We start from the raw sequence: 13,513 nt of genomic DNA on the forward strand, positions 1-13,513 counted from the left end.
TGTAACTATAACCCCCCCCCCCCCAATCGGACAATCCTGCTACGCTATTGAAACCAGTAGTGAATTCAGCATGTTTAGGATTATCCCAGTTATTTAGTTAATTGTTGCAGATTTCAGACAACGATGTCAAAAGTTTAACTAAGAAAAAAGGGCTAGCAGAGGTAGGAAACGACGTTTCTATGGAGAAAGCAATTCCCCTCTGATAAAAAGACGGCGTCCACACACGTTTCCCCTGCACTAAGACCCTGGTCACCAGACGATACAAACATATTTATTTGCAATGTAAATACATTAGGCTTACATAATAATTTCATGTGGCTATTTCTAGCCTTTAAAGGCAGATCCTCCGGCGAGGGTGGGCAGCAACTATCATGTATGGAAACTACAGTGTTATTGTGGTGGAGGATAGTGTTGTGTGTAGAGGATGAGTTGCAGGGATGTTAGGGACAGCATAAACACCCACTCAAAGGAATTAATCCTTTAGCATTAAAATCCCTGCCCTAGCCGGGAATAGAACTCGGGACCTTCTGAATCAAAGACCACTATGCTGACCATTCAGCCAAGGAGCCGGAATTCAGACTTATGAATTATATCGGTAGCCTCTGTTAAGTCTTCTTCTTCTACGTCTCAAAAAGAATCACATGTGAATGTAAGCTTTTCCTATATTCTTCCCTTGTCTTGAGCCGCTTGGTATCATCACGTTCCACCTATTTGTTAGATGCTGTTCAGACGAATAATAATAATAATAATAATAATAATAATAATAATAATAATAATAATAATAATAATAATAATAATAATAATAATAATAATAATAATAATAATCATTTGTGCTGGAACTTTGTCGTGCAAGATTCTAAGTGTTAGTAAATCTACGAGGCTGACGTATTTCGCCATTTTCAAATACCACTGGACTGCACCAGGATCAAACCCAACAAACTGATCTCGGAAGACCTACCCCCAACCATTTCTTCCGAGATCTTCCAATACCTATTACATTCCCATGGTCTCCAGTAAAATCAGTCTTTGAGGTCCATCGAATGGAGTCTTGTCAGATCACATGCCCTACTCACATTCATTTTAATTATAAATTTGCAACTCTGTATAGGACGTCTGCCACGTGCGTTCGTCTTCGTTTCTCTTCTGACCTAAGACCGGCTCCATGGCTAAATAGTTAGCGTGCTGGTCTTAAGTCACAGGTTTCCGGGTTCGATTCCCGGCAGAGTCGAAAATTGTAACCTAATTGGTTAATTTCGTTGGCACGGGGGCTGGGTGTGTGTGACATATTGATCATCATTTCATCCTCATCACGACGCGCAGGTCGCCTACGGGAGTCAGATCAAATTACCTGGATCTGGCGAGCCGAACTTGTCTTCGGACACTCCCGGCACTAAAAGCTATCCAGGACCTCTCAGAGTGCATGCACTGTGCACGATGCAAAAGACGACTTCGCTTGGTTGAGCAGAGTGCAGACCCCCACTCCCCGATTTGGAGCAATAGCACTGTCTCTCTCTTTCCCCACGCCTGTCTTGCTCGCTCCGTAGCGTTTCAAATCCGAGCCGAGGTGAGCCGCGCTTAGCGGAGTAGCCCAGAGACGAAGCGTTGGTCCGAGCCGAGCCGAGTGGGTCCGATGCACTGTGCACAGAAACTCTGAGCCTCAGCACGCGTGAGATTTCGGGCGTTTGAGAGGCCATGAGCTATAAGCTGTTTCATTTCTGACCTAATCTTGTACCTGGATTTAACACCCAGCGTGTCTCTCTCTCTATTGCTCGTTGTGTGAATTGTAGTTTGAGCAGTTGTCCTTGTTAGAGTCGTCGTCAGCTGTTACTGGTAGAATGTATGTGTTTTATACCTTCGACTTTAAATTAACTGGCACATTCTGGTTGGTCAAAACAGATCTGAGCTTCGTGAATGCTGCCAATCTTTATTCTGTTACGAATTTCTAGAGTTTGGACTTTATGGTAAAGGTAGATTTATTCATCAACAGATTCGATGGATTCGAACCCCACTGTCGGCAGCCCTGAATATGGTTTCCCATGGCTTCCCATTTTCACACTAGGCAAATGCTCGGGCTGTACCTTAATTAATGCCACGACCGCTCCCTTTCGATTCCTATCCCTTTCCTATTCCATCGTCGCCATAAGACCTATCTGTGTCGGTGCGACGTAAAGTAAGGTTTAAAAAGGAAGAGATATTCAAACTTGTGATTGGTTTGCCTCTGTGATAAGTTTTCTGCACTTGCTTTGGTCTTAATCAATACGTTTGGCCTTTTCGCAGTCCTATGTTCTCAAGGAATTTTTTTATGGAGGTCTCTCTTGGTTTTCCTGGGGATTGCTTCTTTCTTCAGTCACTCGGTCATCAAAATGTCATGCCGAAGTATATTATCTATCCACGTGAGCTGTGAGCTCTCTCTTCCTAATCTGATTTATCAAGTACCTCCTCTCTTGTACATTGTGCAACATCTATGCGTTAGTCAGGCACGTATTCAGAATCTTGCTTTGGGAGGGGCCGATGGCGTGACATTTTACCTCAATTTTGCACATTTTGAGACATGCACATTTGTAAAGCACTTGTAGTGTTATTGTAGATTTACGGACTTGTAATAGGACACATCCATCGCCACTTTATGAACATAGTATTATTAAGCAAGCAAGAGTGGAGTTTCACTTGATTGTTGATAATAACCACATGACTCCAGTTTTACGTATAGCCTAGGCCTAATTCGAACCATAGGAACGTGGCTTTTAATGATTATTATTATTATTATTATTATTATTATTATTATTATTATTATTATTATTATTATTATTATTATTATTATTATTATTATTATTATTATTATTATTATTATTATTATTATTATTATTATTATTATACTGTACTTGTTGTAAGGTGTTTAAAAACAGCTAATTGTTCGCCTGCTAACATAAATTCCTAACTTTACATTAATACTAGCCACTAAATTTGTCGGTAATACATATTGTCTATCCCTTACCAGCTCCTCATTATTGACCTGCATTCTTACCTACCCCAGTAATAAACAATCCAGTTCGTAACCACAACTTTTTACGTTTCAGTAGAAGTTGAAGCTTAATTTCTGAATTGCTCGATAAATTCAATGTTGTTTACTGTTCATCGTTACATGATTACATGATTACACAAACAGTGCCAATTCCGGCATAGGTCAATCAGCAAATGACTTCATCTTATGAAGTACTCGCAAATACATTGCACTTTCTAAAAGGTATATAAAAATTTTTAGCGTTCCCAGACTCCCTGGAACACCCCCTTTTCATTATGTCCTTGGCGTCGGTCATCCTGTTTGTCCAACTTATTTTTTTACATTCGACACAGCACCGTATCTCAAAGGCTTCTCGATACCTTCTTATTAAGAGTCCAGGTTTCGACAGAGTACAAGACAACAGATCAGTTTTGATCAGAGAGAGGTTGCTCCCCTTTAGATGTCGCGCCTTATCCCATCACGGTAAGGAAAGATCTTCCGTTTTCTTTAGAAGTTGCTTTACGTTGCACCGACTCAAATAGGTCTTATGGCAACGATGGGATAGGAAAGGACTAGAAGTGGGAAGGATGTGGTTGTGGCCTTAATTAAGGGACAACCCCAGAATTGCCTGGTGAAAAAATGAGAAACCACAGATAACCATCTTCAGGGCTACCAACAATGGGGTTCGAACCCACTATCTCCCGAATGCAAGCTAAGTGACCCAAACACACAGCCACTCGCTCGGTACTGATAATTATTATCAACCAAAGGTAATACCATGTAATCGGTAAACCACGAAATATTTTTCTCACCTGTTTCGGATTAACAACTTCTACTCCAACTTTCAAATGGCATGCTTTAGTTGATCCTGGGCAAATATCCAAATTGTTTTCGCACAATAATCCCACTGTAAGTTTAAAAAACTATTAGCTTCGTCTCTCCAAATATTCCTTTGTATTTTTATATTTGTCGAAGAGAACAATGTATAAACAGTTTTATCCGTAACTCTACCGATATTCTGATTTAATTCCATTCAAAGCTGAGTAAACAAAAGAACAACTCTAAATGCCCCTCTGTTACCGATAATATTTACCGCATAGGTAGAATTGAATCCAGATTCTTCTAAAGAGATTGCTTTGTCTAGACCAACCGTTTCATACGGATCGGATGAGTCTGAGTTCATGATAATATTCATACTTTTTGGTTCAACTGTCCCTCGAGGATTATAATATGACATGATAGAAATTCCATGAGGGGGATATTTATAGCCTACATGGTTTGGGAGATAATAACAAATAACTTTACGAAAGGTAGCGATAAGTGTCCACAGTTCGTAAATTACCACTTCTTTAAAATTCACCAAATTGTCTATCCAAGGGAGGAGCTTGAAGCAGACTGCGATGTTTGTGAGGTAGGAAGTAGCTTAATTTGCCTCTCGGTTCATACCACCCGCCGTATAACGTTTTAGGCAAGATGCATGCTTAATTTGTATGAAACATTTCGCAAGTGCATCATTTCACTGCAGCTTTAAGCAATATACATGCGTAATGTGTAGGAAGCAATTCAAAGTACATCACTGTATTGCAGTTTGACGCATCACTTTACTGTCGCTTCAGAAAGTATGCATGCGTAATGTGCAAGAAACAATTCTAAGTATATCACTGCATCGTAGCTTCAGGTAGTATGCATGCGTAAGTTGTTTGAAAACGTTCTACGTTCAAGAAGCGAACGTTTTCACACTGGAAAATATTGTAATGTATGCCACCAAAGCCCAGTCTTTCAGGATTAAATACTGCCCGAGCTACAAACATCAAATCTTCAACTTCTTTTTAATTTTTGAAATATGACATTATTTTGACGTCGTATATATTCAGGGCCCTCCGAATAACCTGCAAGAAAAAAATGTGCATTTTTTTCTAAGCACACTGTATTTCAAACGCAGATAATATTGACAAGTAATTTCAAAGTTTTTACCTGCATCTGAGGGCTGATTTGAGGTCCACTCAGTCTACGTTATTACAATTGAGGAGCTATTTGACGGTAAGATGGCGGTTCCGATCTAGAAAGCCAAGATTAACGGTCGAGAGGATCCGTCGTGCTGACCACACGACACCTCGTATGCTGCAGGCCTTCGGGCTGAGTTGCGGTTTCTTGGTAGGCCATGGACCTTCGGGGCTGTTGTACCATGGGTTTTTTGTTTTGTTCTTAATTTCTAAGTTTCTGTACGCTTAAGGCGGGTGAAAATGCAGTTTTCAATTTCCTTCTTACTTCCTTTCTTTCTGTCTTTAATAAGGTGATTTTAAAAATGCTCTATTTGAAAAATAATATATTTGTAAATGTCCATGTACGTAATTTGATACATCTCGGTCTGCAATATGTGTGTAACTCATTAACGTTTCTTTTTACACTAGGCTTCAATCATGATTCTAAAACTACTGAAATGTTTGCGTAAAATTTTTCATCTTAGTTTAATTTATTTACATAATCAACAGGTTTTTTGACAAAAGTAATTTAACTCTTTGAAATAATTAGTACTGGAAAAATTAGAAAAATATATTTGAAAGATAACTATTAAGAGAAACTTTCTGAAAGAATGTCTTAATGGCTCTATAATAAGTTGTCGATATAGGTCATTAAATTATTTGTGTGATAATGTGAATGTTCAACGAGTTGTAGTATTTCAAATGCAACATCCCATTAAATTACAGAAATTAATATCGAGGTATACAAATTTGACAAAATACTTCCACGTAATTCCTTGGCATTTTAAAAATCTGAACATTATTTCCTGAATAACAATGAATGCGTGTTAAACATGGAATTGCCATGGATTACCAACTGTATTATAGTGTGTTTGGTAACAAGAGAGGCTCTGCCCGCTCTTCTTTTCAAACGGTTGCCACGTGAGGGCGAGGAGGAAAGAACAGAAACTCGTAGTACCAAACTTTGGTCATGTTAACACGGCTCGAATGCTGCAAGTTTGCGTATTCTGCAAAAAGGGATTTTTTATGTTTGGCTACCGGGGTCTTGCCCATTCAGCCAAGAACACTGTTAGACACTGTTTGGATTATATAACAAGGCCTAAATAATCACACACACAATCCACAAGCCAACTATAACAACAATAGAAAAGCAAATTATAATAGACCACTCACAATGTCACTTATTGTTCACTGTGATAGATCACTCAAACTGTAATTTGTGCATTAATCAACAAGAAGGGTTCAGGGAAAGCTCAGGGTCCAAGGCAGGCAGGCTAGGCATTTCTTACTCGTCCTGTAGCTTCAAAAGTATCTTAAGGGTTTAATCCTCAACACCCATCCCCGAAACTGCCTTAAACGTTGGACAGGGAGAGTGACGCTACTCGCTAAACATACTATAAGCTGGCAGAAGTCACTCTACAGGAAGGACAATCATGTGGTTGATAGGTTCCTTTTATAAAATTAGAACAAGATTGTTCTCTGATCTTTGGATATAGGACCAGTGATTTTTGTTTGTGCAGGTGTCTTCCATCAACCGTGTACTGCGCAACCTGGCGGCGCAGAAGGAGCAGCAACAGACGCAGCCTCCGTCCGTCCCGTCGCCGGCGGAGTCTGTGTACGACAAGTTACGCATTCTCAACGGCCAAACGGGCTGGCCGCGACCCAACCCCTGGTGAGTATGTACATGGCTTTGGATATCCTAGAGGTGTACGGAACAAATTAGTCACTGAAGTTATTAAACAGAAACTGGATCACTGCGTCAAATATCTCATCCACTCAGAACCGAGATTCATAGGAGGGCGAATCAAAAGTAAGTTACACTTCCAAGTTTGACCATTTATGAAACCACCTACACATAGGCAACACGGCTATGACAATATACAATATAAGTTCACTTTTCCACATAGTCCCCAAGAGACTGTAAACGTTTCTCAGAACCAACTTTTCGATCCCGCATGTGTAGAAATCACCTCCAGCGCTATGAAACCACCTGGATACAGCTGCTTTCACCTCCTCATCGTTTCGGAATCTTCGTACACCGAAATCCTTTTTCAGCTTACCGAACACATCATAACTGCAAGGCGCTAAGTCTGGACTGTACGAAGGATGTTGCCATCCTTAGAACAAGATTGTTCTCTGATCTATGGATATAGGACCAGTGATGTTTTGTTTGTGCAGGTGTCTTCCATCAACCGTGTACTGCGCAACCGACCCGCTGACCCGCTGCAGCAGTTCGGACGTTTGGTGGGCCGTCTGAGGTGTTCCGATATCGTGCAATAAAATCACACCAGCTCTCAATTTTCCCCGCCGCTTTTCTTTAATTGCCTTATGCAATTGGTTCAGTGCTTGGCAGTACGAAGCCGAGTTGATTGTCGTGCCTTTCGGCATAAATTCCACGTGAACCAGGCCCTCCATGTCAAAGAACACTGTCGCCATGCCTTTCTCGCTGAAAGTTGGACTTTGTCCTTCTTGCGTGGTGGTGATATGGTGTGCAGCCATTCCATTGAAGTTCTATTTATTTTGGCGGTGAAGTGGTGGACCCACGTTTCATCCCCTGTGATGATTCGTCGCAGAAATGTCATTGACGATTGGAAACGTTGTCCCTTGTGAACATCGGTGAACAGAAGTGGGATCCATCTCAGAAACAGTTTACGAAATCCAAGGTGCTGGTAAATAAGGTGAACACACTGTCGTATGAAATTTTCAGCATGCTGGCAATTTCCTGCAGTGTTATGCACCGATTCTCTCTAATGATCCCATCCACACGGTCAACGTTTGCAAAGGTACTGGATGTTGAGGGCCTGCCTTCGCGATATTCGTCCGTGAGTCCGTGCGTCCAGCGTCGAATTGCTTACACCACTTTACAATACCTGGGCGAGAAATTGCACGATCACCATATACAGCAGGGATTTCACAATGAATGTCCGTGCAATTGAACCGTTTAGCGCATAGAAATCTGATCGATGCACGCACTTCCAATTTGGAGTGAACATCCAGTTGACGCACCATTGAGAATAGCCCGCTCTGCACACACAACACGACGGGATACCACACCAAACTTCCTGTCGGACGTATCAGCAGTTACTGTAGCTTGCTCCGCATTGGCCACGGTCACGACACACAGGGTGCTCTCCCGGCGAGCTAGTGTAACTTACTTTTCGATTCGCCCTCGTAAAAGTAAAATAATTATACATGCAGAGAAAATTCAAAATTTGGAAAGTTCATAAACAGGAAATATGAATTACTGCAGTATTGAGAAATAAAAGAGTGTTTCTTGTGTGATAAAATGTAAGTGTTTCATTTTGAAATTAATATAAAATTATTCAGTATGAATAAAGGGATCATATGGCGAAAGCAACATGGCAATTTCCTTACAGGCCATAATCGTTCATCAGTACGTGCCAAGTACCTTACGTCAAGCAGCATTTCCATAACATACTCCGTGGTTTATTTCCCAATTTATGAAATTGCGTTCATCATACTTTCTTATCTATGTAGGATTGTATCCTGATGATCTAGAGGTTATCCTATTAGTATCCTACCAATACAGCTCTCACAGCCACACAGGCCATCAGAAAGACAACGTGTACATTAGTATTCGTATACAGGCATTGCACATGTGATTCATGACTAAATTTTTTCATAATCTATGGAACGAGTAAATGAACACACGGATGCTTGTCATTTGTACAATCATTGTTCAAACTGACAACAATGTCAACCTTCCGCTTCTACATAGGTTTAATAATTTCTCCTCGTTGTCTCCCATAGCGTTTCAAAAATGTCTGATGAATAGTTTATGTGATCACAGGCTACTGCTATTCAAAGTATAAGAACTTCCAATTAACTAACGGGCTCCTAATACACCCTAATGTACATATGCTACCAGAGAAAGAAATTGAAGGGATCAGATCGGGCGATCTGGCGGGCCAATTTATTGGATCGAGCTTTTTTATGGCGTTTGCTTGCTACAAAAAGTCTGTATCGTTCTCGTACGTGGAGCACACTGATTTGTGTGCTCTCTGTTGGTGGGGATGGTTTCACCTTTATCTCTAACACCGATGTTCAGACCCTCGGAATCACTCTGTCACTTCCACTGTTTGTGAAAACCAAAGCAGTGTGGGAAGACTGAGAGGTTTTCTAAAAACATTGTAATAGCATTCACCAGTCTCAAAGCCCAGAATAAAAGGTGTCATATATGCAATAATGTGGCTAGTAAGGAAGTGCTTCCATAAACACTTGGTCTCGGTTCACCTTATGGTATCAGGATTTTTCAGCAAATTTTTACAACTTAATCAATGCTTTCTATATGATCCTTACACTTCTGGTATTATGTTTTACACTCAGCAAGTAATGTTGATATTTTTTACAGTCTTTTATCAAACCATCTACCCTCTTTCTGCACATAATTTGATATTTTATTTACTTTTTTCACTTTAGAATTTATATTTCAACAAATCAAAATATTTCTTTGAATACTAAAAAACACAAATTTAATTGTTAATACCACTGAAATGAATATCGGTATTCTTTTATAGGTACCCGACGACCGGTGGATCGCCTTTCCCGTCGTTACAGCCCAGTATGAGTCCTGGGCACAACGCCATCACGGGTTGCACTGTGGTACCTGACCCCGATCATGATCTTACCGCCAAGAAAGGTAAGTGCTGTATTAAAAGTATACTAGAAGTCTTTAATTAATGTGTCTTACGTACATTTACAGCATTTTCATCCCATTCAGAAGATAAGTGAATGACTGGCAGCAAGTGGGGTAAGACAATGTGGAGAGTGTTGAATGTGATATGAGACCTTCTCTCAAAGAAGTGTATAAAACTAGCAGCGCCTAAAAAACTAGAAATTGTTAGTTTCATGCCAATAACATGTCAGTTTTAATAATGCAGATTTCATGGAGAAGGGATCTGGCTTTTTATCCGATGACGACAAACTCCTTAACACTCGAATTATTTTTACTGTGCTTTTAAATCTTATGTATCTCTGCAAGGCTACAAGTAATAACATATAAACAAGTACGTAAAATAATGAGCTTAGTTCGGGCGATATAGACCATTTAATACTATGACGTTAGACCTTAAGGGTCATAGGAATATAGAAAGTTATTTCAATTTATAACAAAATCTATATTTTTATGGCACTAATGCTCATATTAAGAGGCGCTAGTAAATTTCTTTATACAATTATTTTAAATTCAAAGAGGAAACCATTAATTATGCCTAATCACAATTGAATTTTTACTTCTGGGAATATTTAAGATGTAGTAGGATATTACAACAGTAGCAATCTGTTAAAAAGTTACGAATGTACTGTATTAAAAACGTTGTGCTTATAGGATAATATAACTGATTAAAAAACACATTTTTTGCAACAAGTAACATCAACAAATTTTAGTTGATACAATTCAGTCATAAATTTTCTAACTGAGACCTTGAAAATTATTTTGTACTTTCTGGTTTAATTCTTTTCCTTTAATTTTGCTATGTATATGTGTATGCATTATACATTACGATGGGTATATTCAAAGAGAAACAACATTCAGTCACTATGCAAAAACAACAGGGACTGAGGAAATGTACGAAGCTGGTAATGCAGTATTTTTAGCATAAAAATACAGTTCATTGTGTGGCAGATCAATATCACACAAAGCCACTTCGGGCCCTGAGACGTACATGAACATGACGAGGTATACTCACCACCAAAGAATTCAACTAATATTGGAGTAGATTATCCCACTCTTCGATAGCAGCTTGAATCAGCTGCTACATGTTAGCAGGAGGATTACGAAGATAGGAAATTGTTCTCTTCAGTTTAGGCCATAGATGTTCAACACAGCTCATGTCCACAGGATACGCCGGCCACAACATTTGCTATATGCCACGTGTCTCAAGGAACTGATTGAACACTCTGGCTCCATGGGCACGAGCATTATCATCCACTAGTGTAAAGCCCTCAACCACAGTGGGAGTTGGAGGATATTGCCTCTGTATACCAGACGAGTCATGTTATCCTGGGTGGGAATTAGAGGCGTACGTCTACCAAACATGATCCCATCCCAAAACAAGGCTGCTTGTGGTGCTCCAGGATGAAGGACTCGTTCGCACTTTACCCGAATCGTTTCCAGACTAAAGCTCCTGTCGTATGGGTGCCAGCCTATCGTGACCTGATCGGAAAAGAAAGCACTTTTCCACTGTTCGTGAAGCCATGGGCTATGAATTGTTGCCCACATCGCACGAGCTGCCCCATGGTAGGGCTGAAGAGGAGCTTTTGGCACAGGCCACCTCGACATCAGTCCTCCGTCATGCCACCGATTTCACACTGTCTGATCTGACATATTCACTCCAGTGGGCCTCCAAAGATCCTGGCGGAACGAGACGGCACTAGCGGTGGGCCTACGACGTACAGAAAGCAATAAATTTCGATCTTTCATGAGAGTTGTTTTGCTTTGGCGTCCCGTCCGTTGTCGATCAGTAATCATTTTCGTCTCCCCGAACTTTTTCCGAAGTCCGGAGCCATCACCCCGACTCACTCTAACAAGATCTGCAACGTCTATTTGTCGTCGCCGTCATCGTCGTCCTTGCAACGATGTCAAGAATTTGAATGAATCAGTAGCAGAAATGAGTACCCTTGCCAAGTTCTCCTCAGTCCTACACGTGTTGTGTATACGCCACCGACCTTATATGTGATGATGTTAATCTAACCGACACGACAAATGCTTCCTGTCGGACAAATATCCAACCTAACCTGAGTTTAGATTCACTATGTCTCTCAGACGTTGGTCTACAGTGCATACTGTAAACATGCTTGAGGTGCAATGGCATATACCGTGAGAAATCGTAATATGCACAACTTTAAGCATATTGCTATTCCATATGTTAGATGCAGAAACTACTGCTCAAGAACTTTCAGGGATTTTCTTTACAATTATTTAGAATTCAAGAAATAGTCAGCAAAAAAATTCGAGTGACGTACTTCAATTATTTATGAACAGGATTGGTGAAATGTAACTAATCAAATTATTATTTTATAGTACAAACGTTGGGCTAACGTATCTTTCAGGTCACAGACAATTATCTTCCTTCTCGCAGAATATATTTTTGTACGTCAGAAACCAAAAAAGGAGTTATAATGTTCTTATACTCCTGATATATACAGTAGATATTTAGACATGTCAACTTTCCATGTAGTGATTTGAACGAATTGACAACGAAATAAAATATTTCTAATATAAAATAACGCATTTAAAAATAATAATTTCTTCAGAGAGAGGAACCATTCTGCAGTGGATAACTGTCCAGAACAAGAAGTTCCGTACGGTTCCAGCCTTATAAATATTTGTTTTATTCTGAATCATTTTAACATACGTGATTGCTGAATTAATGTACTACAGTACAGTCTACATCCATCTACAGAAATAGTTAATGTTCGATTAGTTTATAACTCCAAGTATGGAGAACAACTGTAGTTTTAAACAATTTGAATATATTGCTGGCTACCCATAAACACCTTTCCACAATATTTTATCGGAACTGAATTATTATTATTATTATTATTATTATTATTATTATTATTATTATTATTATTATTATTATTATCGTATTTATCAAATATATGAATGTTCTTGTTATTTAAAAATCTTCTCAGATTTGAATAGTAAAATTTCACACCTTTTATGTCACGTAAGGTAAGTTGAAGAACTGTCATTTGTACGAAGTATTGATGTGTTAGTCTTCATAATTTTTAACATATTTGTGCTGTCTAACAGTCTGTCTGTCTGTATGTATGTCTGAGAAGCAAATGCACAACCATGTATCTTACTCGCAAGCCATTACAAATTATTATTATAATTATATAATAATAATAATGTCCGCCTCTGTGGTGTAGTGGTTAGCGTGATTAGCTGCCACCCCCGGAGGCCCGGGATCGATTCCCGGCTCTGCCACAAAATTTGAAAAGTGGTATGAGGGCTGGAACGGGGTCCACTCAGCCTCGGGAGGTCAACTGAGTAGAGGTGGGTTCGATTCCCACCTCAGCCATCCTGGAAGTGGTTTTCCGTGGTTTCCCACTTCTCCTCCAGGCGAATGCCGGGATGGTACCTAACATAAGGCCACGGCCGCTTCCTTCCCTCTTCCTTGCCTATCCCTTCCAATCTACCCATCCCTCCACAAGGCCCCTGTTCAGCATAGCAGGTGAGGCCGCCTGGGCGAGGTACTGGTCATACTCCCCAGTTGTATCCCCCGACCAAGAGTCTGAAGCTCCAGGACACTGCCCTTGAGGCGGTAGAGGTGGAATCCCTCGCTCAGTCCGAGGGAAAAACCGAACCTGGAGGGTAACCAGACGATGAATAATAATAATAATAATAATAATAATAATAATAATAATAATAATAATGGAGCCTGACCTCCGGAGAGACCTGGTGCAGGTCTTGTTTTATTTGACTCCCGTAGGCGACTTGCGCTTCCTGATGAGGATGAAATGATGAAGACGACGCATACACCCGGTTAACCAATTACGGTTA

At 40.1% G+C, this 13,513-nt stretch overlaps 1 protein-coding gene across 1 annotated transcript in view; it reads left to right on the forward strand.

The window, feature by feature from the left end:
• The window catches only part of LOC136866310 (paired box protein Pax-6), a 653,040-nt gene that overhangs the window by 483,765 nt on the left and 155,762 nt on the right, over positions 1-13,513 (forward strand). The window contains exons 6-7 of the mRNA XM_067143153.2: positions 6,504-6,655; positions 9,522-9,643. Coding sequence (XP_066999254.1) covers positions 6,504-6,655; positions 9,522-9,643 — 274 coding nt within the window. The remainder of the gene's footprint in view (positions 1-6,503; positions 6,656-9,521; positions 9,644-13,513) is intronic.

This window comes from Anabrus simplex, chromosome 3 (genome assembly GCF_040414725.1).
Source record: "Anabrus simplex isolate iqAnaSimp1 chromosome 3, ASM4041472v1, whole genome shotgun sequence".
Lineage (NCBI taxonomy): Eukaryota > Metazoa > Arthropoda > Insecta > Orthoptera > Tettigoniidae > Anabrus > Anabrus simplex.